At 59.6% G+C, this 24111-nt stretch overlaps 1 protein-coding gene across 4 annotated transcripts in view; it reads left to right on the top strand.

Moving 5' to 3' along the window:
- Positions 1 to 24111, top strand: part of DPP6 (dipeptidyl peptidase like 6) — an 854966-nt gene that overhangs the window by 747221 nt on the left and 83634 nt on the right. For all 4 annotated transcript variants that reach the window (XM_032304848.1, XM_032304850.1, XM_032304847.1 and 1 more), the window contains exons 9-10: positions 18374 to 18528; positions 20416 to 20513. In XM_032304848.1, the coding sequence (XP_032160739.1) occupies positions 18374 to 18528; positions 20416 to 20513 (253 nt within the window). The remainder of the gene's footprint in view (positions 1 to 18373; positions 18529 to 20415; positions 20514 to 24111) is intronic.

Below are 24111 nucleotides of genomic sequence, written 5' to 3'. Positions count from 1 at the left end.
CCGTCTCGTGTGACTGCTTCCATGGGAAGGTTGACAAGGGTCGCACGCCGCCTCGAGGTCAGCTCCGCTCCTCCTGGTGTCTCTGGGGAGCCCGTAAATCAGGGCACGTGCTTCCCCGTGAGCAGACAGGTTCCCGGGGGCAGCAGCTCGGTCTTCATGTGGAAAGGGAGCAGAGGCTCTGTTTGTCTCCCAGCAAGACGACGGATGGTTTCAGTCCAACGGGAAGACGTGATCTGGTTGGCTTGTGGAATCAGAAGTAAGAGAAGTCCAAAGGGGAACGTTCTCTCCAAGTATGAAGAATTCCCACTGGTCTGGAGAAGTTTTGCTGACAATGAATTACCTAATCCTTAGGGATTCGGTTAGGTAGTTTATGATGTTCTAGGGTTATACTAAGATAAGCCCATCTCTAGCTTTTTGTTCCAGAGGCCTCATGAGATTTGAGCGTTTGTGGCTAAAATTCTTGATGTTCTCTGGAGCTCCCATTCCTTTTAGTCTTTCTGTGTTCTTACATCCCTGGGACATTAAACCACTTACCCTAACATTGAGAGTTTTGTCAACAATTCTACGAAAACTCAAGTTGCCAGTGCTTGAAGGAAGACCAGTCTCTGCCACCTGTACCTGAAACTGCTTCATCTGAGACCCACTCGCCCCGTCCAAGCCTTCGCATTTAGTCATCGGACCTATTTCCTGACTATTTGGGCCTGAGTTTCTTTTCCCTTTTGCGAAAACACTGCTGGGATGAACTAGAAAACTCCAAACTCCTTTCCACCACCACGATTTTCATATTTAAGTATCAGTGCTGTAACACAGAAGATGGCCTGGACTCTGTATTCAAGCCAGGTGACCTCACGGTGAACGATTTACCTGCCCTCACGTGGACTTCGCAGAGGCGCTGCGCGGTGGTCCCCCGTCGTGAGCGGTGGGGATAGAGCTCAGGGGCGTCTCCGTCTCCCTCTCTCTCCTCCCTCCCGCATGCAGGGCAATTGTGCATTCGGGAAATCTTTTCAGGTGATGCCCATGCCCCTTCTCTCTACCCTCTGGCGAAACTATCGGCTTTAAAGTGATGAGCCCGATTTTCTGTCCTTTACCCCCGTTTTCCTTGCTTTAGATAAAATTTGTATTATTAGTAGAACTTTTCTCTTCGCTCAGAGCGGCCCTTGGACAGGGGCAGATGGGTGAAATGGCCACCCAGCTTCTCCACGTCAGGTCAGCCTGAACTTGGAGGCATGGAGAAGACTCAGTCTTGTCACCGGTTCTGTGACCGGCCAACAGCAGCCTCAGGCTGGAGGAGTCGGGTTTCAGGTCGACTCAGGGGCCTGCTCATTCGCTCCCCAACCTGGAAGAGGCTGTCCTGGGAAGGTCAAGCAGAGGGAGGTCACTGCTCTTGTGTTGGATTGTCCTAAAGTGCTTCTTGCATCGGGCAGAGGTCAGACGTGGAAGCCTGATGTCTCTAGCGACACAAGCTTGGGACTCTGAGCCCCGAGCACACCCAGAGCCCGGGGACCCAGCAGTCTCCAGGGAGACACAGCACCTGCTCCCTCGGTGCTGTGTGCTCGAGCTAGTGAATCGGAGCACAGTCCCAGCAAGGCCGCGGATTGTCCCTTCAGCGGAAGATGGGCACTCGAGCCTGGGGACCCCCGGGAGCTGGCTTCTCCCCAAGAAGGTGTGACCTTTCCGCTCTTAATGAAACAAATCAGTCCAGCATGTTGTTCTTTTTATAGGAATAAGAGCATCTGGCACTTTATTTACTTATTTTTTAATTTCTTTTCAGCGTAACACAGTTCGTTGTTTTTGCTCCGCACCCAGTGCTCCATGCAATCCGTGCCCTCCCCAGTACCCACCACCTGGTTCCCCCAACCTCCCACCCCCCGCCCCTTCAGGACCCTCAGATTGTTTTTCAGGGTTCATAGTCTCTCATGGCACTTATTTTATTAAAAGAAAACCCAAGCCCTTGTGTGGACACGAAGCGTGTGAAGTGTTAGGATCCTGAACAGATGTTCCTGGGAAAGCGCCGCCAGGAGGCTGTCACGTCACTTGCTGGAGGAGGCGGGCTCGGCCTGGCCCGCAGGACACACGGCCAGACTGCTGAAGGTTCCAGATCCACTCTTCCTCCGCTCCACTCCGCCGTTTTCCGGACTCTTGCGTGTCCTGCTCAGGCCGTCTCCGTCACGCTCTGGCCTCCCTTCCTCCCCATCACAAGGCTTCCGTCCCCGGCACCGGCCAGCCCCTCCCCCTCCTGCAGGGGGTGGGGACGGTGAGGAATTTGCATGAGACAAAGTCCATTCCCGGAGGAAGACATTCCAAGACTGAGTCCCTGGGAGAAGATGGTGCCCGGCGCAGCCCTGGCCTTCCCAGAGCGGAAGGGAAGGAGATGAGGGGGCACGAGATTCCGACCCTCCCCTCCCACGGCGGACATAGGACAGCGCCCGGGGAGCCGGCACTCCCTCGGGGAACGTGCTTCCTCCCGTCCCCAGGTGTGGTCCCTGCACCGACCCTGCCCCAGATCCCCCAGGGTCCTCGCGGCCAACAAAGATGCTCGCTGATCCGGACCCGCCTCCAGGAAGTTTATATAATTCAAGACGGTGTTTAATCAAGTCCTGACGATGTGACACAAGCCTTCAACCCAGATTAGACCGTCTGGGCAGAATGACCTGTTCCAATTTAAGACGACAAAACACAGAAATCAGAGAACTGAGCAGCTACTCAGTGTCTTCGTTCAAACTCCTTAAACCTTTTCCCAAATATCCTTCCATCAAGGTATTACCCATACGTGGTCTCCAGGCTCTTCTCCCGTTTCTGTCTTTCACCAGATCCTGCAAGATAAGACCCAGCGTAAGCTCGTCCTACTGCAGAGACTTACAAAGTCGCTAGGGGAGAGGCTGATGATTCGAATGTTTGTTGCTCTCTCCCTACTTGGTCACCTCCCTGAGGACCCAAGAAAGACAGGCAGGGGGTGTCCAGGCTTCCCTGCCCAGCTCTGATGGGCAAAGCCTTCCCTCCCCCGTGGCAGGGCATGGAGGGTAGGTGCCCACGGAGCAGGACCCTCCAGTTGGGTTCTGTGGCTCCCCCGGCGGACAGCCATTCTGCACCCCTAGGCTGTGGCTTCTCTGCCTGCCTGGGCATCTCGGAAGCCCTGGCAAGGACTTCAGGGACCCCCAAGTGGCTCTGGAACTTAGAGAGAGAGACCAGTGCTTGGCGTCTCCTCCCCAAAATCCTCCACGTGCCAGAAATTCTCCTTCATCCTAAAGACAAATTAAGGTTTCTGGGGACTCTTCAGGGAGCATGACGTGTCCTACCTTGATGACCACGTGCATCAAAACAAAATAAAGCCAGACACGCGACAGAAAGCAGCACGGGTGGTTATGGCCGCCATCTGGGAATTCGGTGGAGGTGGGGGTTTTCCTAACGGCCACGGTCCGTCCAGCGGCTTCCCTAGCTCCGTGTCCTCTCCAGCGCGGGCGGGCGTGGGCTCTCTCTGGGGGCCAGGGTTTCACGGAAACACTTTCATTTCATTATAGCATTTAACTGAGTCTGGAAAAATCATCATTAAGAGAAAGGAGAGCTGAAAAGGGAATTGAAAACCACATAAAGAGTTTGGGGATCCAGGAAAGGAAACCACCCCGGCAGCGTAACCGGCCTCCGCTGACTGCGGCCCGCGCAGGGCAGGGGCCGGAAAGGGACAGATGCTTTCCGCCCTGACGTCGCCCGCAGCAGGCCCGCACCCAGACGGAGGAGTGAGCCACAGCCGCGACGGGAGCGCGTGCGTGCGCGGATGTGTGTGTGTTTGTGTGTGCACGCGTGTGTGTGAGACAGAAAGCTGGATTCCAAGTAACTGCTTAATTAAACACCTACTTTAACGAAAGCGTGAGGACGTTGAGTTTACTTGCACCGAGCGTCACGGTCTCCCCGTGGCGTTGCCGGGCTCCTCGAGCGCTGCCCTTCCCGCACAGCGTGAGGGAGCTCCCCATCCGGAGGCGGCGTGGCCCGGGCTCGCCCGACTCACCCACACGCGTGCGGCCCAGGGCACCGTCCAAGGCCATGGGCGACCCCCCAAAGGCAGCTCCTTGAAAATGTCCTACTTGGTGGACCACAGCTGCAGAGAGAAGCAGGGCATCTCCCCGCCCCAGGACGAACAGAAAGAGAGCAGGAGAAGCCACAGTAGCAGCCAGTGGTTGGGATGAAAATCTGTTCGACCGTCCGGCCCGGACCAGAATCAGACCCTGAGGTCAGGCCTCCCTCCCTGGAGACAGGCAGGCCGCGCTGCCCTCTGGTGGCGGGCCTGGGCGTACCGGCCGCCGGTGCCGGAGCAGGTGCTGGGCTGTGGCTGTGCCCCAGGTGGCAGACAGCTCTGGCAACAATGAGATGCTCGCGGTGCGTATCACACAGGTCCCGCGGCGCTGATGAGCGAGGAGCCCGCCAGCCTCGCGAGGTGAAGGCTCCGTTTACCTCCTGGCTCGACGGTCAGGTCTCTCTTTTAACCCCCGTTCATTCTGCTCCCGGCGCCTTGGATAAAATGTTCAGGGGCAGCAGAGAGGCGGGGGACACGGGCAGGAAGGAATAGTTTTCCGTATTTAGAACGAGGCCGTGTATTTCTGAACGCAGATCTATCAGGCATGTTATTTATGTCTCTTGCGATTTCCCAGGACCCAGATTCCTCGGGGTGCTTTGTAGTGGGGGTGGAGGGGGCAGGCCCGGACGCGCCGTCAGGACCCAGGGCCGCGTGGTTTAGGACCGGCCAGAGCCCCTTCCCAGGACGCGGCATTATCGTCTGCGTCTTGCCTCGCTGAGAGACGGCCGCCTGCAGTGCTGATGTCCCCCTGGCGGAAGGATTCTCCAGATGCGGACGCCCAAGCCGCGGCCTGCGAGAAGCCGGGCAGAGGACACCGGCTGTCGCCCCACTCTGCACTCGGCCAGCCCGGCGGATGGTGGAGAGCAGGGCGGGCCCGGAAGACAGGCGAAGCCGGGCTCTGCCCCGTCCTGGTTTTCTGGGTCAGTGACTCCGCCCTCGAGGCTGCCATGGTATCAAGCCTCCAGCAAGCTGTCTGCATCCTCAGGCCTCAGCCGCCTCCTCTGTAAAATGGGGGGGCAGCCGCCCCGGTCCCGGTGGGAGGACCTCGGCCTCTGTGGGCCGTGTGTGTCCAGTCCCGAGTCGGACAGACCACGCCAGGCTGGAGTCCCCACCCTGCCCATCCCCCTCGGTCTGGGGGAAGCCCTGGGGACATGGGCCACCCCAGCACCAAGCTGGGGTGTCGGCTGCTGTGGATACTGCCATCCTCACGGAGGGAAGGACGAGCTCGGGGCCCAGGTGAGTGCAGGCCTGTGAGAGGAAGCAGAGACCTTTGTGCACGGCGGTGCCCTGGGAACGTGTGGGAAGACGAGGCCCCGCCGGTCCCCTCTGCAGGCGAGGGCACCTTCCGTCCGAGCTCCAGCAGCACAACTTAGAAGAACTCTGTCGGCCCAGAGTCCCACAGGGAGCCCCCAGCCCCCAGGGTTTGGAGCGGGACGACAAGGCCCGCCGTCTCCGTGAGAGGGAGAAAGCAGAGCTCTCGCGTTTGCAGCGAGGACGGGGCCTGTGAGCCCAGCCTGACCCAGCCGGGGACGGGTTCTCAAAGCCCCCCGGTGAGAGCGCCCAGGTCGACTGTGCCCTTCTTTGGGAGAAGCTCCATGACAAACACTGGTAAGTGGAAGTTCCTGCCTGCGATTATTTTATCCACACAGTGACTAAGAGCGGGACCCTTCCTGTCCCTTGGCTTTAGACCACACCCGCCAGAAGGCACGAGGCGAGCACAGAGCATAGGGACGGTTGGCTAGACCGGAGGCTTCTATAAGTCGGTGGGATTTGGGCAAAGGGACAGTTCCCTGGGACGGCTGCTCGTCACCATAAAAAGAAGCCAAATTTTTCTGCCAACCGCTGCACAAAATCGAACAGAAGATTCATACCGCTGATCCTATAAAACAAAGCTCAAATACAATCTTTATCTTGGAAAAAGACTCCCAGAGAGGATGAGAAACGAACCATCAGATCCTTCCCCTCCATGTTCACAGCCGGCAAGTCCATGACCATTGTACGCGGTGATCTCGGAGGGAAACGCTGCGGGGGACAGCAGGAAGGGGACAGGATGCCTGGCTGGGCCGAACTAACAGGGAGACGCCTCGAGCTCCCTCCAAGGCCATGCCCTTTGGCACAGTCTCCCGGCCTGCGCTGCGCTGGAGGCAGAAGCCGGTCCCACCTTCCTCTGCACCGAAGGGCTGGGTTTGAGGCGGCCACCCCCATTCCGTCCACATTTCCCTCCCAGCGCTGTCTGCCTCACGGTGCACATGGCCTGTTCCACCGACGGGATCAGAAACCCCGGGCTCTTGGAATGCGGCGAGCCCATAGTGGCCCAGAAACGGATGCCGAGTGTCCTGTAAGGCTGGTGTCCAGGTCGAGTCAGGCTTTGGAGTCTGGTGGCCTCCACTGTCTCTACCGCTTCGCGGGCATCTGAATCTCCGTACATCAGGCCCCGGGCAGCCGCCGCCATGTCCCCATCAGTGCCCCAGGAGCAGCGGCACAGGGATGACGATCGGGAGAACAGTGCGGCCCCCCGCGGCTCCTCGTGACCCCGGTCCTGTCTTGGGCACTCAGCCGACGGAAGCTACGAGTGCACCTGGTGTCATTGTCAGAAAACACCCCGTGTTAGTAAAACCTGGAACAGTCTGTGTTTCTTGACCCCGAGTGAGGCCAGCCTTCCTCCCGGCTTGTGGGTCCCGGCCCGCAGCACGGGGACACGGCTGTCCTCATAGGCTTGGGACTTCGGGGACAGGGCGTCCTCATCGGTCGACGCTGCCGTCCCGTCTGTACAACACCTGGGAAGATGATTCGGGAGAAGTGCGGCGGCCGACAAACCATAGGTACCGGTGACGCTAACGTCCAGCGGCTGCCGCCTCGCGGTCGTGGCTCCACGTGGGTCCTCAGTGGCCCCAGACCTTGGTTCACCATAACGATGCGAATGGACGGACGACAGGGGCCCGAGCGAGTGGTGGAGTCTGGTTTGCTTGGGTACCGGGTCTTGTATGAAGGGAAGAGCCGGAACTTTCTCCAGGAGGGAGCAGCCCACCTGCCGGGGGAGGGGGCGGGTAGAACCACAGAAAGGATCCGGGTCGGCGCGGCGTGGGGAGACAGGTTAAAGGGAACCCGCTCTCCCTGTCTCGACCGTGTCCCGCCTGTCCCTGCCCACACCGTGCTCCTCGAGGTTGAGAGGACCCCGTCACAGGACCGTCTTCATAAACGTTGCCACCGGAACCATGACCCTGTGGCGTGTGGTGCCGTGGGCCCTGCTTCAGGGGGAAGGGGCAGCCCTGTGACCTTGAGGATCTGCAAGGACCTTTCTGCCCTTTGGGTCTCCCTCCCACGTCTCACACCTTTGCCCCTTTCGTTCCGTGGGTGAGGGATGAGAGGGCTTGAAGGCCTTGTCTGGGGCCGCGGGTCCGGGCCGGTGGGAGTGTACTGGTTTCTGTGACGTGCCACGGCCGCTCCGGGAAGGGGAGTCCGTAAGAGCAGGTTTGCGGGGCCTGCGCTCATTCTGGATTGCCCGTGGCTACAGACCGCAGGCCGTGACCTGGTCTGCCACCAGCCCGGTGACGTCGGACGGTGTCGAAGGGGACAGACGCGTTAGTGGGAGGGGTGATCGGGTGTAGGATGAGAAGCGGGAGAGAAACAGTAAAGACGGGAAAGCTGCTGGGCCGGGCGTGTGCGCGGGGTGGTGGGTCGTGGTCCAGCCCGGTGCTGGCTGTTGTCACCAGCCGTCAGAGGGTGACAGCGCCCCAGGGTAGGACGGCGAAGGGAAGCTTCTCTGCAGGGAGTGGCGTGCAGGGAGGTGGTCCGTGGGGCTCGGAGCTCCCGCCACAGGGCGTTCTCCAAGGACGGGCAGAGGAGCCACAGCCTGCAGAGGCGTGGGCTGAGGGTCAGACCCCCTCTCGGGCCCCGCCGGCTCCCGAGCCCCTCGCTTCTCCGTGATGGCCAGCCCGACCGAGCGGCTCTGTGGTTCTGAACAGCAGGACGTGCCGAAAGCAAGTGAGGGCAGGGGGTGGCGCACGTGCTGCTCTGGTGGGGGTGCTGGCCGTGCGGGGGAGGGAACCGGACACCGGGCAGGGCTGCCGAGGGGCAAGAGTGTGTTTCCGGCACCTTCCGAGCCTTCCTCACACCCTGAAACGTGCTATCATAGGCCAATACGCAAAGCTGCGCCCAGGCGGGGGTCCCTCTGCATCAGCCACTTCTGGGAAACCAGCAGGTGTTTCCGACCTGCAGGCATCCCCCCGGCTTGAACCCCTCAGGCTGTAGGCAGCGGGCACCGCAGCAGCGTTCAGAGGAAGGGGCGGCTGGGCTGTCACCGAATGTGGTCTCCTGTCTCTTCTCACGGCCCCCGTCGGGAAAGGGCTGTCCGGCTGTAGCCGCGGTCAGGAGCCCCTCTGGAGGGGGTGACCGCACGTCCTTGGTCTAAGGCACAGCCCAGAGCGGCTTCAGTTCGAGCTGTGATAACCATCCCGCCCGTTCGGGGACAGGGGTGGGCGGCCCGGATCGGATCGGCCAGGCTCAGCGGGGGGCCTTGCTCTCTGCCCTCTGCCCTCCTCCTCTGCTTCTCCGTCCGCCTCCCAGAAGCAGCACGGCCCGTCCCTTCCCTGTCGCAGACTCCCGAGCCCTTTCCCCGTGGTCAGGAGGTGTCTGCATACGTCAGAAGGCAGCCTCTCGTTCTTGGGACGGTAGAACAAGAGTCTCTAATAACTTGACGTTGCTGGGCTCAGACGCTGTTCTGGGCACTGTTCATAATTTACAGTTAATTAACCTTCCTCTTGTAAAGAAAGCAGAAGCTTGAGACCTCATTTCCTGTCTCACACGCGTTGTTTTTGATATCTGTTATTTTTAAAATGTGTTTTCAATGATATTAAGAAATAATTATGCAGAATATCAGAGACTGATGAAGGGGACAAGGCTCCGTTAGGACTTCCTTGAAAATATGTATAATAATGATCTTTCCTGCAGTGTATCGTAAGGAAATACTATTCTCATGGCACATCTTTAAAGCAAAGGACAGTGTATAATAGGAACGTTACATATAATTTCAAGGCTCTGATTTTGTATTCGTGGTGAAACATTCTAACTCTCAGAAGAGGACAAAAGAAAGTCAGTACTTTGGAAAAAGAAAAATAAAAACCTTCATAACTGAAAACTGTGGTAGATCCCAGTCAGTGGCTGAGTCACTGTACAATTAAAATTCCAATTTCAGAATCTCAATCATTTTTAACTTTCTTGTGAATATGAACAGGATGACCAGCTCTGGCAAAACACCAGGAAGAAAACCATAACTGTCCGAGGAAATTAAAAATCATTGCCGGGCTGGTAATGTATTTTTCCTGAGACACTAAACCAATCACTGTATAGATTATTGAATTAATAGCAAAGCCGGTCGGCGTAGGAGGGCAGAGCACTGTCTGCTTCTCACACGGAGCGCATCTCGGGAGCCGAACTTAAAACAGCGTTTGGCCAGTGCCTGGGGTGCCCGCGGGGCTGTCTCACGCCCTCCTGTAGGAGGCTCAGATCGGGGATGTGAGATCGGCGGGCGCCGTCTCTGGCCGCATCCGTCTTGGGTCCTGTTCGGTGGGTGCTCGGGGTCTGGGACCGCCGCGCCCGCAGGACACCGCAGAATATCACGATAGACGTAGGCATGTGGCGCGTTTTCCACTGGCTCACGAGTAGCGAATCGTTAGTTCACTGCAACCAGTAGTGATCCGCTGGCTCACGAGTAGCGAACCGTTTAGACTTTTCCCGTTGGGTTTCCTCCGGACGGGGGGGCAGCCGGGGCAGGAGTAGTAGGAACCGAGGTGTCCGTGTCGAGGGTTGGGGGAGCCCCTGCTGAAACAGGGGCGAGCGCGTTCGCCTGCGCGGTTTGCCGGGAAGGAGGGAGCAGATCGGCGTTGCCCGGATGCACGGTCAGAGCAGGGCTCCCGGCCACGTGCTTTCTGCGCTGGGTGCGGGAGGCGGCAGCCCACAGCGGCCTGCCTTCAGCCTGGCATCGGCCCTGCCTTCCCAGTGCTGATCCTCACCGCCTGGCGTTTATTACAAGTCGGGAGGACTTGGGGCGGGGGCTGCTGGGGCTGTTTCGTGACAGAGGAAACGTCATTTTTGCAGCCGCTTTACAAAGTGTGCCATGAATATCGCCACGACCCTCGGCCCCGGCTGGCCGGCGTGGCCCCCGCAGTCTGTCCCAGCGAGGCCGGGACACCGGCTAGGGCCCTGTACGGAAGCTGCTCTTCAGCCGTTCAATCTCCAGGACCCACAAGGGTGATCCGTAAGGAGGGTCCCTTGACCTCGAAGCTGTTGTGTGACCAGATGCCCGGGCTCTCCAGGCACAAGGCCAGAGGGTCGGTCTGGTCCTAGGCACATGTCCTGCTTACCTTTCTTCTGCCCCCTCGTTGGGCTCTACTCTCCTGTGACGCTGGACTGGACGTTAGGCGGCACCGACAGGGCCCAGACACCAGGTACTCACGGGCCTCAGCTGCTGTAACTCTTACGACAACGACCCCAGAGGTAGATGCCGTTATCTTCCCGGAAACGGGCCACACAGCTGGCAAGTGGCGGGCCAGACTTTGGATCTCCCAAGCCCAGCTCCAGAGCTGGTCCTCCTGGGCACCGCACACCCGGCCTCTGCGGGGCGGCACGCTGTTCCCTCCTCCGTCCCTCTCCAGGACGCCTTTCCGGATGGTCCTTGTCACCGTCCCGGCCACTTTGTGACATTGGATTTGGCCCAGGTGCTACTCGTGAGCGATTAGGAAAGAAGGAAAGAGAGTGGGGTGTGCCCGGGTCGGCACCGCCCTTCCCCATCGACCTCTCCTCCCTCCGGGGACCAGACTCGGCCTCCGACCTGACCTGCGCTCTGGGTGTGACGGTGACGGCCAGCAGGGATCAGCAGAATGTCTGCCCGAGGCCCCGCCTCCACCCCCTGCCCCAGACCTGCCCTCACCCTCCTGTCTCCCGACCCCTCCCTGCCTTAGGGTCTCCCATAAACGTATCCAAGGTCCCTTTGGAATAAAAGCACCGTCTTACAGGGGCCACCGCCACCGCGGAGGACAGAGGAGGGCATTTTTGTTCAAGCTTTTTCTTCCAGATGCGCCGTGAGGCTCTCGCCTCTCCCGGGGGTCAGACCTTCCCGCCAGAAGCCTGTTGTCTCCTCCGTCATCCAGAGCACGCGTCACGGCGCCTGGCCAGCGGGGGGGCAGTGGGGCCGCTGGGATGGGAAATCCTGGACACGCAGAATAGGAATGTGGACACGGAATGTGGGTCCCGGCTCTGCTCACTCACAGCGGGATGTTTCGGGCGGAGGAGCCTCGTGAAGGAAGCCCCCACGCTGCAGGGAGGGCGGCGGGCAGAGCACGGCCGCGGAGCAGGCCCCCCAGCAGCCCCTGGGTCCGTGTCCTGAGCGTGCACTGCGCTTCCCTTGGCCCCCCACTCCCGCCGGCAGCGCCCCGGGCCGAGGCTCACTTTCAGGCTGTGGTAAATGCACACAGTTTTCTAGTAGACGCGGCCACGGCAAAGCCCCACTTGGGGTCGGTGGTTCCTCTTTCGAGACTCGGGACGCAGTGTGGCATTGGGTCTGGAGACCTGCCTTCCGGAACCTGCTCCAAGGAAGCTGTGCGGACATCCAGTCAAGGCGCCAAGCAGTCACGGTGGCGCCACGGCAGCACGTCCACGAGTCCGTGGTCACGCTTGGTTCTATTGGAGCCGAAGACGTTGCTCGTCACGGGACGTTTAAGCATTTGTCGCGTGTGTCATATGCTCTTGTGAATGGAGTACAAGTCAGGTGTTCAGACACGTGGAACATTTCAAACTGAATTAAAATGGGATTCCTGCCTTGTGGTTCTGTAAGAAGGGGCACTCACAGTCAGAAAGGGGCTGATGCTCTCGCTTCACTGTCGAGGGAAGGGGGCCTAGAGGCAGAGTCCAGCTCCCCCGGTAGCGTGTGGGCCCTAGAAGTAGCAGGTGGGAGCCAGGCATTCTCCTGGGCGACAGTATTTTTCTGTGGATTTTTCTCCCACTGCCTCTTCTTTCTCTGCTGGGGCAGCAGAGGCCCCAGTGTGGCAGGGCCTGAGCCGTGAGCTCCTGCAGCCCTCGTAAGCCACGCCGGCCTCAGCCGGGACTCCACGTCTCCGTGCTCTTCTCCGCAGAACGCAAGAACGCATGCCCTCCAGCTCCGTGCTCACCTAACTTTGCCTGTGTTTGATGATCACTCGATGATCTCCGATGAGGACCCTCTCATACTTTAAATACCTCCTTCACATGGCGCGGTCACGTGGCGGGGCAGAGGGGTTGAGCTTTCTCTGCTGCCGAAACAAGGCAGGCTCCTTTCCAGGAGGGCCTGTCCCTTTGGACTAGCATGAGGAGCAACCCCAGGGCCAGGCCACTGCACCCAACAAGAGGCTCCATGTCGCTGCTGCCTTCTGCCACCCGAGCCTGATGAAACCCGCCTCCTAATGGGGTCTGCAGACTTTCTCCCCACTTGTCTGACTCCGTTGAGGCCCACGCAAGAGCCACCTCCCGCGGAGATAAGCTGGAATTCAGGCTGACAGCGTCGTCTGGCTCGAGGAAGTGTTGAATGAGTGGTGGTCCCGGTGCGGACGGCCATGACCGTGGCTGAGTGCCGGTCCTGGCTGAGGTCGTGTGGAGAGAGCTTGGTGGTAAACACCGCGTGTCCAGGGGCGGGCAGACCCGGGCTTTGTCCTGTGGGTGACTAAGTCTACCAACGTTTCAGACGTGAGGCTGCGGGAGGACTGAGTGGTGTGTAAAGTACTTGCAACCACATTTGGCACACAACCTCACTACATGAGTATTTGTTGGACACGAGAGGACGTTCTGACGTCTGACCGGGGTGCGGGAGGGTCCCGTGAGAGCAAGTACCCAGCATGTAGCGGCATCAGAACTGGGGGGTGAGGAGGGAGGGGCGTGGGACTCGGCCCAGCACACACCGAGTCAGGCCCGCACACTCGTGTGCACACCCGGGCAGCAGGGGCGCCTGCGGTTCAGGTGAGGCCGAGGGTGCAGCACCCCTGCCGGGCCGGTCTGACCCAGAAATCCCGCCCACTGAGTTTCAGGGAAGAATTCGGCCGCCTCGGAGCCCCTCGCTCAGGAGGGCTCTTCCTACAGACATGGAGGTGGGCGCTGGGGACCCGTGGGGGCAGAGCCGGGCATAACCTCGCCCAAGCTTCCGGCAGCCCCCGAAACACAGTGCCGCCCCCGGATGGCTTTACACCACAGAACTGTGTGATCTCAGCTCCATAGGCTGGGAATCAGGGTGTCCCGGGGCCCTTCTCGCTCCGAGACTCCACACAGAATCCCGCCCTGCTGGCCGGCGGCCCTCGGCGTCCCTTGCCGTGTCGACACATCGCCCGGCCTCAGCCTTTCCCTTCCTAGGACATTGTCTCCATCTGTCTCGGGGGCTCTTTTCCTGTCCTCCCAAGGACCCCAGTCAGATGGGCCTGGAGCCCACCCTCCTCCAGGATGACCTCGTGTAAAGGACACCTGCAGTGACCTTGTTTCCAAACAAGGTCACACTCCCAGATACCAGGGATCAGGACGCAGCATCTCCCTTCAACCCACCACACAGCTTGAAGGGGAACCTATGATTCTCCTGTTCAATAAGGTATTCCCCTGCGGAGAGCCGGGAAGCGTGTGTCACGCGCACGGAGGAAGCCGACACTTCCAAAGTACAATGCTTGTTTGATGGGACACAGCCTATTTGTCAAACTGGTCATTCTGTATTTTTAAAGATTTTTCTATTTGAGAGGGAGAGAGAGAAGGCGCGGCGGAGGGGCGGAGGGAGAGGACGTGAGACTTTTTTTTTTTTTAAGATTTTACTTATTCATTTGAGAGAGAGAGCATGAGAGCTGAGAAGGTCAGAGGGAGAAGCAGACTCCCTATGGAGTTGGGAGCCCGAGCGGGACTCGATCCCGGGACTCCAAGATCATGACCCGAGCCGAAGACAGTTGCCCAACCAACGGAGCCACCCAGATGCCCAGGGAGTGAGACTCTTCCAGCAGACCCCCGCTGAGCACGGAGCCCCGTGGGGTGGCAGGAGGGGGCTCGATCCCAGGACCTGAGATCATGACCTGAGCCAGAACGCTTAACTACGCACCACCCAGGAACCTAAAGTTGGTCATTCTTAACCTGAATGTACACCAAACCCGCCCCTGGAGCTTTCGCAGAAAAGACCCCTGTGCCTGCCCCACCCCACCCCCCGCCCGACCCCAGGCTTGACCCCAGGAAACACAGACTCTTCTGCCCCGAATGGAGCCTGGGTCTGCACTGAAGATGGTGCGCCGCTCCCACGAGCTTTCCTGCCGACAGCCCTGGTGATGCCAGGCCCCCGCCGAGGGGACACGCGGGGTCCCCTCTCCTGCCGCAGCTGCCAGCCGCTCGGGGACGCGGGAGAAGTCCTCTCCTTTGCTGGACCGGCCTGTCTCACCTGGAGCCCAGAGAGAGCGTGTCCTTCCGGATAAACCCTAACGTTGATTGTCGTGAGTCAGTGACATTCACACAGCGGAGTCGGCTTCCTTAACGAGGCGGTGACAAGACGTGAGGGACGTCGGCCCAGATCCCACTGCGAGCCTCGGCGTGTGGGTCGAGCCTTCTGCCCTCTGACGGGGGGCGGTCGGGACTCGTTGATGGCTCCAAATGTATTTTTCTTGTTTGATTCTATAATGGTCCCTGCACAGGACAGGCCAGGAGAAGGCAACGTCCAGAGTCCGGTTTCGCAAGTGACTCGTACGTGCTCGGAGGGGCAAGCTTCCTGTCCTGCTGCAGGACGAGGGCTCCCGCAGTTAATCCAGCTGGAGGGATCCTTGTGTTTTTCCCTCTGCAGAACTCTGTCCCGAAGCTGCTTTCGGTTCATGGGATGTAAGCCAACTGCCTCATTAGGCTGGAGATCCTGAAGAAAAGGTTTGCAGAATAGGGACGTTCGTAATTAACCAAAAATGCCCACATGTCGTCCGCCTGGTCCTTCTCCCCTTAGTTCCTGTACCTCATTATCTCTTTATTGAGAAACTAACCCAGAAAACTAAAACTGCCAAAGAACAGTATGTTAAGGGGCATTCGGGAAAAGTAGGCTGTGGGCCCTGGTCCCGTGGGGCCCCGCCCCGTGTCGTCCATTGTCTCACCACAGGAGGGAATGGGAAGGAGCTAACGTTGGCCGACAACACAGCCCCGCGCCTGCCCCCCTGCACTGTGGGGTCTCTGAGCTCCCTCCCCCCAGCACAGGCTGAAGGCTGAAGTGATCCTTTTCTTTTTTGCATCCAGATTCTCTGCACAGTGCCTCGAGCTCCGTGGCAGGGCGCTGGCCCGGCTGATGGCGGGGACAGAAGCAGATGACTCTCTCTCTCCCCAGAGTCAGGCCAGGCCTCCCCCCCCCTATTCATTCTGTCTCCCGAGGGCGAGTCTGACGCAGGATGCATACAAGGAGCGGGGCAGGGAGGGGAAGCGGCTTCCTCGCGGGCCTGGCCCCCACCCGTGCTCCTGCACCGGGGCCTGACATGGGCGTGGTGCCAGCCCTCCCCTTCTAGGGGATTTTTTGTTTTCGTCAAAACCTTCTTTATTTACAAAGGCTGGAGACTCCTGAGCCCGCGGGGAGTCCCCGTGGGCAGAAACTGCTGATCTCGGGCAGACACTGCTCCCTGCCGGAGCCCCTTCAGATCCACTCCTTCTCTGGGCTTCCCCTCGAGGTGATCGGCCCCTCCCCACAGCCCTGCAGCAGCAGAGCGATTGGGCAGAATCACCCACAAACCGCATTGCTCACGCCGCCTGCTTTCTCCAGCAGACCGTCTGCGGGGTCTGCTACTCGCGGGGTCCGGTGGTCCCTGTGCCCGAGGTCGGTGCTCCCTGTGCCCGCAGTCCAGTGGTCCCTGTGCCCGCCCTTCTGAACCAGCTCATCCCAGACTCGCACCTGAAAGTCACTTTGCCAGCTGCCGGAGACACTGGAAGCTTCCAGACTCCGGAGAGGCGGCCTTCTTCCTTTCTGTTGTTGTTGTTCTCAACCTCAGGAGACCTTCGGGCTCCCATGGGCTCTGGAGAACTCCGGAGCCCTTTCGGGGGCTGCCCCAAGATGGCAGGACACGAGAGGTGGGGCTGTTTGGGGAGGCCGTGCCTTCAGGGGACAGAAGCTAGTGATGAAGTTCTTAAACCTAGGTGGGGTTCGGTGGGGTGAGGTTCGGAGCCGATGGCTAAAGAAAGAATTCTTAAGACGTCTCTGGTGCAAAAAGGTGGTTTATTAGAGCACGGGGACAGGACCCGTGGGCAGGCAGAGATGCGGCTGCCCCGGGTTGTGAGGGTAGGCATGTTATATACCCTGCTGTTGGGGAAAGGTGAGGGGAAGGGGGGTTTCAGTGGAGTTTTCATATGCTAAAGAGGGCCTACAAGGTGCCAGGATGTTCCAGGCCTGCCGGAGGCCTTGCCCTTGCTGCTGGATCAATGTTGTCTTTAGACCATCCATTAACATTAAGATAGTTGGGAGACTTTTTGGTGGGGTGTCACAATCCTGCTATCAATCGTCTTTGTTAGTGAGATTTAGGACATTTGTAAGCCAAGGGAGACTCCTGTCTAGCAGGATTGTGAGCTCTGCAAGTTAACTATTTGCTTATTGTTCATGGCAGTCAGGGCTGCCTGAGGGATGCTACCCTTATGGAGGGGAAAGGGTGAAGAGGGGGTGCAAGGGGCCAGCTTCTGCTTTGTCCTCAGCCAGCCTCCTGCTCCCTCGTCACTAGAACCGAGGACTCAGGCCCATCAGCTATTGTCCACTGAGTCCCGCTTTCCAGCCTGGGGTGCATTCAGGGGACGGGAGTGCTGGGTGTTGGGTGAGACTCAGCCCCCCGGTGAGCAGCCCAGTAGCAAGCCTGCCTTCCTTGAGTGGGGTCCCCACCGGTGGCTGCTGGCGGCCTGGATGGGGCACCTGCAAGGCAGGGAGGAGCTGTTTGCAGGGAGGATGGTGCAAACGTGGGGGCTCCTTCCCCCAAGAGACCAGGCCGGCGAGCCCAGGCTGGAGGAAGGGCTGCGCCCTTGGGACCCAGGACCAAGGGTTTGCGGCCTGCCCACTTGCAGGCCTGGGCTTGACACTGAACGTCTCCAAGGCTGGTGGCAGCAGGGTCCCCAGGACATGGCCATGAGCCCCACCGTCCACCCTGTGGCCATCTGACAGCCACTGTGGAGGCGGTACCTCTCCCTCATCGGCCCCGCGTGGTCTCTCCTGCGGCCAGCTGGCCTGGCCTGTGTCCTTGCCTGTGTCCCCATGTACCGTGTTGGCCCTTAGGTCATGTGCACTTAGTTCACTTTCTCACCATGATTTCGGGGCCCTGCACTGCCTGTCACCACGGGCACATGGCGTCAGGGTCTGGGACACACCCGAGAGCGACCGGTTCAGTGGGAGTCATGTTACGTGATCCTATAATTGTGTTGACTGAGACTTTAAAAGCAGATCTGGAGGGAAGTCCATGACAATGTGTACAGACTGTGCAAAGACAGTCCCTGCACCTAGGAGCAGGGGTTTTGGGCCCCCAGACTCGGTACACCTGGGGAGGCGAGAGTGCCCTGGAACCGTTCTTTCTGGAGTAGACAACAGATCCCACAAAGCTCAGCCGCAGCGAAGACTCATTAGCCCCGACGCTTGGCTGCGATGACACAACATAGCAGGCGGAACCGCGACCATGGTCCCGTGTACTTCCGCCCCATTTCTGCCACAGCCGGGGAAGGCTGTCCACGATTGGGGGAGGTGCGCTGACCTCTGAGCTCACTCCCCTTCCGCACGGCTGTTCCCGAGGGAGCGCGTGTGTGGACGTGGGTCCCTGGCGTCCCCTGCGAGCCGACACGGGGTTTTCTGGCTCCAGGACATCATCCCTTCTCCCTGTACGGCCCGCGGGCCCTGCCGCTGTGTGGATTGACTGCCCGCGGGCCCTGCCGCTGTGTGGATTGACTTCCTGTGGTTCCGCTTCCTTAAAGCATCTTAAAATAATAACTCGTGGTGGTGCAGTGATCATTCAGTTAAGAAAGCACATGTTGGGCTCACAGGGTTCAAATTTGGGCAAAGTAGAAACAACGTTTTGCAGCTCACGAGCTTCTGTTCAGGGGGACCTCGATTCATCGGGCTTCGCCGTGCTGGGGCTTGTGGTCAGCCACGGGGACTCCTTGAGCCCCGCGGAGGGAAGGCGTGTCCAGGCGCTGGGCAGACCGCTCACACGCTGCGGAAGGTCTGTGTCCCTGGGGGGATGCGTGATGGGCTGGCCACCCCAGACGGGCCCAACCCGCCCTGGTTCACACCCCACGTGTTGTCTGTCTACATGACTCTGCTCTCTTTTCCCCTAGAGGAGATTCTGAAGACGCACATCGCGCACTGGTGGTCTCCAGATGGCACGAGGCTCGCCTACGCCACCATCAACGACTCCCGCGTGCCCGTCATGGAGCTCCCAACCTACACCGGCTCCGTGTACCCCACAGTGAAGTCCTACCACTACCCCAAGGTAGGCCAGCTGAAAAGTACAGCGGGCGCCTGGCCCGTCCGTCCGCAGCGCTGATGTGGGGCTGTCTGGGCACACATCTTACGAGCAGTGCTGTCGACGGATGCAAAATGCATTATTTCCCCTTACGTGCATTAAATTCCCGTCTTTGCAGAGTTGAATCTGTTGGCAGGTGAGTTTAGAATAAATTCACCACCGTGAGTCATTGGTCTAAGCTTCATTGGAACCAAAAATAAACACATCACCTCTACCTGGGATTCCCTGGCAGCAGCAGCTCCCACAGCCTGCTCCGGGGGCCCCTGCCCACAAATCTCTAGTTAGAATTTGGCTTCCAGGAGGTCAGACGGATCACTGTCTGCCCTGGTCCCCTGGTCTGGGCTGGGCTGTTTTGTGCTTGGTCCTTGTTAGGACCTGGAATCTCTGCTTCCCAGGCCGAGTCGTTGGCCCAGAGAACCAGCTGAAGAGCGAGGGTGCGGTGGGGGAGTGGGGTGGGGGTACAACATCTGTCTGAACCTTGCTGTTAGTGGGTGACAGCATCCCAGCACGAAGGCAGGACCTGATGCCGAATCTCTGCAGCCCACCCAGCTGGGGGTCTGACGGAGGACACGGTGCCCGCTTGCCCCCTGGCTTCACTAGACCACGCCAGGCCCGGGGGCCAGGTGGCCGCGAGCCATTCACTGCCTGTGCCCACCTGGTGCCAGGCGCTCACGTCCCGCCTCAGGCCGCCTCGGAAGGAGCCCTCGGGCCTCCCCCAGCGAGCCCCGGCTCCCGAGCCGCCGGAAGGCTCCGAGAGCTGGTGCGGCCGGCAGACAGGACGCGCCAGCCCCCGTCTGCTGCGGGACAGGGGAGGCCGGGAGGTGCACGGGCCCCGGCCAGGAAAGGAAACACGAGCTCCGTAACAGTGGGCATCTGCTTCTCACAGTCCTGGAGACTCAGAGTCCGAGGTCAGGGTGCCAGTAGGTGGGGTTCTGGGGAGGACTGTTTCTGGCTTGCAGACCCTGCCTGCTCTCTGTGTTCTCACACAGCCAAGGGCGAGGGAGCTTCAGTGCCTCTGTCTCCACATGCGGCCACGAACCCCATCCTGGGGCTCCACCCTCGCGATCTCACCGACCCTGATCGCCTCCCCAAGGCCTCACCTCCAGACACCATCACACGGGGGTCAGGGCTGCGACAAAGGAGTTTTGAATTGGGGGGACGCGGTCACTCAGTCCACAGCACCTGCTAACACTGAGCCTTTCTTCCGGCCCTTTGAGTGGTGTGGCCAGTACCCAGGGACGTCCCAGGCTGGAGGAGCGGGCCTCCTCTGCGGGCACGGCCGTTGTCTGCCATCGTCCCGTGCTGGGAGTATCTACGATGTCAACACACCGCACGGGTTTGCCTGTGGACAGATTCTGTCACTCGTCTCAGCCAGGCGAGGAATGCCGCCTCTCCCCCTTCCCACGGGCGCTGGGGCACGTGGGGGGAGCAGTGACGCAGAGTGGGACGCACCGGGCTGCCTCTCCGGGGACTTCCCTGCCCCACCTCGCCCCGCTGGTCCACAGCCGACATCCGTCAGCTCCACCATGTGCCTCTCCCGTCAGCACAGCACCTCTTGGTGTGGCCTCCGGGGATTTCTCTCCTCCTCGGCAGGTCCTTCCCCCTCCCACGCTGAGAATCAGGAGGCACTAGGAGGAATGCAGAGGGGGAGGGCCCCTGGGGCCGTTACATCGCTGGCCCGGTTATCTCTTGCCCTTTTAAGGTTCCGTGCACGAGCGATCTGCTCTCAGCCTGGGTCACTCCGGTGCGTGGAGCCCCAGAGTCCTCCCTGGGCATTTCCCAGGGAGGATTTCGCAGCAAGAAGACGCCACCCCCAGGAGAACTTACTAACATCTCCTCCCCTTTTCTTCGCAGGCCGGATGCGAAAACCCCAGCATTTCCCTCCACGTCATCGGCTTGAACGGGCCGACGCACGATCTGGAGATGATGCCGCCCGACGACCCGCGGATGAGGTCTGCTTCCTTTCCTCTGTTACGTTACCTGAAAACGAGATGAATGTGCATTTCCGGGGTCTCTCCTGACTTAGTTACCACTAATTTAAACGTCCAAGGGGAAGGTAACCCTTTCTAACCCTTTCGTGACTACTTCATGGTCCAGTTCGCTGCAGAGGAGCCTCCTTCCAAGCAGCCCTGCTATTTCTAACCCGAGGAGGCAGCGGAACAGATGGGCACAGGTGACCGTCCTGTCACCGCTGACGTCTGGTTTGGGTAGATTTTTTTAAATCACAACAGTGGAGTAGGATCTTATCTAAGTCAAGTGGTCTCGGGAACCCGTTTCATCCTGGTCCCGAGTCTGAACTGCCTGGCGACCAAGGACACTTCCCGAGCCCGCGTGTGTCGTCATTCGAGCTCTCTGTGGGGTGAGGGGCATTGAGGGGACACTGAAAACACAGGAGCCCACTGTGTGGGCACCAGGACCCACTCCCTGAGAGATCTCCATAAGTCTAAGACGGGCCCAGGGACGCCAACAATGAGGCATTCCGAGACCCAGCAGACCCCGCCCGGGGTTTGGGCATAACTCCAGCTAAGCCTTTAGTGTTTAGTTCCAGAACTCCACACTGTGAGAGCTTCTGGAAGCTTCTAGAAGGGCAGGAGCCATGGCCCCATCCACTCCGGGCCCTGCCCGGGGCTGGGAGCTTGGGCCCATGGCACCGCTGGGCCTCTGGGAACGGTGCGGTTTTCTCCCCCCAGGACCTCCTGAGTGGAACGCGCCTGCCTGCATCTCGCAGGTCCGGGCCTTGAGGTTCTCACAACCCTCCCTGCTCCGTGGAGAGTGGCGCGCGGGGTCCTCGGGCGGACAGACCAAGCACAGGCGTCTGTGCTCCTCGCTGTCTGTCTCCCCGCCCGGGATGGGCCTCCTCTGCGTCCAAGGGTTGCCGTGGCCCCAGGGGCTAATGAGTCTGGCCCCCGAGAGCCGGTCCTCGGGGTCCCAGGGCCTCCCGCGTGTGCCAGCCAGCAGGGAAGGGGGAGGTGTTGGATCAATTTGGCTGCTAAAGCTTTCCCGGGGGTAGAAGAAAAGCTCAGGTTATTGCTTTGTCTTCTCTCCTGAAGATCCAGTACTTCATTGTTCTCCGCTCAGTGCTCATCCCTGCCAGGCCTCCCGGGGCCGGGTCCAGCAAACTCACAGAATTAATATGGAAAGTCACCTGGAAAATCTAAGCCATCTGTTTGAGTTAATTGAAAATCTCATTTAGTCAATTTGGTGATGCTGTTTCCGCAGGCTTGATTAGCTCCAAGGACAATGGAGAATTAGCCTCAGTCAGGGCTGGAAGTTCGGGTGCTGGTTTCGGGTTTTCTGCACTGATTTCATAGGTGAAGTGCGACGGTTCCTCACGTGCCGTGTAGGCCTGTCACGTGGGACAGTCGCGCTTTCTCGCGCGCTCTCTGTTGCACAGCCCCGAGATCGTCTGCAAAGGGAGCCCAGGTAGATCGGGAACCACAAGATAAACGGGAGCGCGTGTTTATGGAGCGTGACTCTGCCGGCTGCGCACGGCGGGGAGCAAAGTGCGGGCGTCTGATATGGGGATGGGGGCGCAGACCGAACAGGTCGCTGCCAGCAGCTGAGTCACCACGGGCGTGTGCGGGCCGGCCAGAAGCATGTCGTGGGCACGCTCGTCTGCAGGAAGACGGCGTCCGTCTCAGGCACCATAATAGGACATTCGGGGCCTGATGATTCTTTGCTGGGGGTGGGGACACTGCAGGGTTCCCAGCGGCCCTGGCCCCGCCCATTGGATGCCAGGAGCACCCCCGCCATGCGTGGTGACAGTCTCTTCTCTTGGCCAGATGTCCCCACCTGCAGAACCACTGGTTCAGAGCGAAGGTCCTGCGTTCAAATCCTGGGGCCAGTCCTGGGGCCTTGGGGGGTGACTCACCAGCTCTGCTTCGGGGTCCTTGTCAGCAGGATGGAGAGAAACATTACTAATGGGACCGGCTGTAACAGTCAGGTGACCTGGCGCAGTCAGCCCGTCTCGGGGCTGTTCGTGGTCCCTGCAGGTGGGCAGGCAGCCCTCGACTTCTGAGCTGAGGCTCACCTGTCCTCGCGGTGGCCCGCGTGTCCAGCCAGCCCTCAGCGTCTCCAGGTCACCAAGCTCCAGGCAAAGAAAATGAACACGTGTTGAGGATTTGCTCGAACGCGTCAGCCCGCCGGGAACGCGGGGAGGCGTTGCCACCGGAGCAGGGGCATCGGTGAAGCCCGTGCGTGTGAGCAACTTAGCAGAGACAGGTCGGGGTCCGCTGCGTGGTGGGTCCTGCAGGGCCCTCGACGGGCACTGCTGGGGACAGCCGATCTACCGCCAACACCCGTGGACGAGCCTGTGCCGGCGGGGTCCCCAGTGAATCCAGCACCACGGCCAGGGTCACGCTGGAAAAATGGCCACTGAGCTCGTGGCCTCCTTACGGGTCTCCCACAAACCTGAGAATCTCGGAATGGCCTCCCGGACTGGACAGGGTCCAAACAGACGTGCCGGTCTCCCACACCCTGTGGCCTTGGGTCAGAGAGCCTCTGTCCTCCGGTGCTCGGGCCTCTGACTTCCCTGTGTGCCCCATGCAAGATCTCTTCCCCGACGTGGCCCCTTCCCTCCCATATCCTAGTGACCCCCCCCATCCTTGCCCGCCACCCCCAGAAAACTGTGAATGACGTCGGATCACCGGTTCCCTCTCCTGGCCTGCGGGGCGCTGTCTGTTCCTACATTCTTTTGTTCCCTTAAAATCATGAGCTGCTGAGGTCTGCTTTGCCAGGATTTAACCCATCCCGGGCAGCTCTGCGAGAAATGTGCTCTGGCAAGTAGTGGCCGGGCAGGATGGCGGCGGAAAATGACTCGTCTCCTGTCCAGAAAGCCATGTGTCACCTTTCTTTCCTTTCTGGGGGACCCCCCCCATCTGCCCACCCCAGAGCCACCCCACCTCTCCGCGGCCCCCCTGAGGGATGCTGGGCTCCTTTTCAGGGGGCTTGCCCCAAGCTCCGTCCACACAGAGACCCTGCTGCATGGCTGAGGGGCAGCACCCACGCCTTGAGATAGGGTCAAAGGTGCTCCTTCCTGAGCGCCCCTGCAAGTCACAGCCCTGCGCCCTCCTTTCCTGGCCTCGGTTTCCTTCCTTGCACTAAGCCCAGCAGGAAACTCTGTACACTTTGTTCACCATGTCCTTTTCCTGCCCGCCAGTTGGAGGGAAAGTCCGGGCGCAGGGCCTGGAGCTCCGGACAAGTGCGGGAAACCTTCGTGGAATGGGCCAGTCAACCAGACACGTAGCCAATAAAGTCTTACCTCGGCAGGATTCTCAAAGACTGGGATTCCTTGGGTTGGTACGTTTCTAAGAACCACTGGCGGCTTCCTTCCTCCTCAAATCCGAGATGCTCTAGACAAGGCAGAACTTCTCTCTGCCCATCTTGGGTTTCCAGAGCAGACTCTTGAATGAAAGGATGGACTAACAAATGAAAATCAAATAGTTGAGTAATGCGTATGGAGAACATCCTATGGTGAAAATCTGAAAAGTAACTCAAAGAAGCCATTCAGAGCCCCTGCTCTATGGCACCTTCTAGTGGGAACAGGGAATG

This window comes from Mustela erminea, chromosome 11 (assembly GCF_009829155.1).
Source record: "Mustela erminea isolate mMusErm1 chromosome 11, mMusErm1.Pri, whole genome shotgun sequence".
Taxonomy (NCBI): domain Eukaryota; kingdom Metazoa; phylum Chordata; class Mammalia; order Carnivora; family Mustelidae; genus Mustela; species Mustela erminea.
Note: the sequence above shows the minus strand (reverse complement) of the source record. Positions and strands in the feature narration are given on the sequence as shown.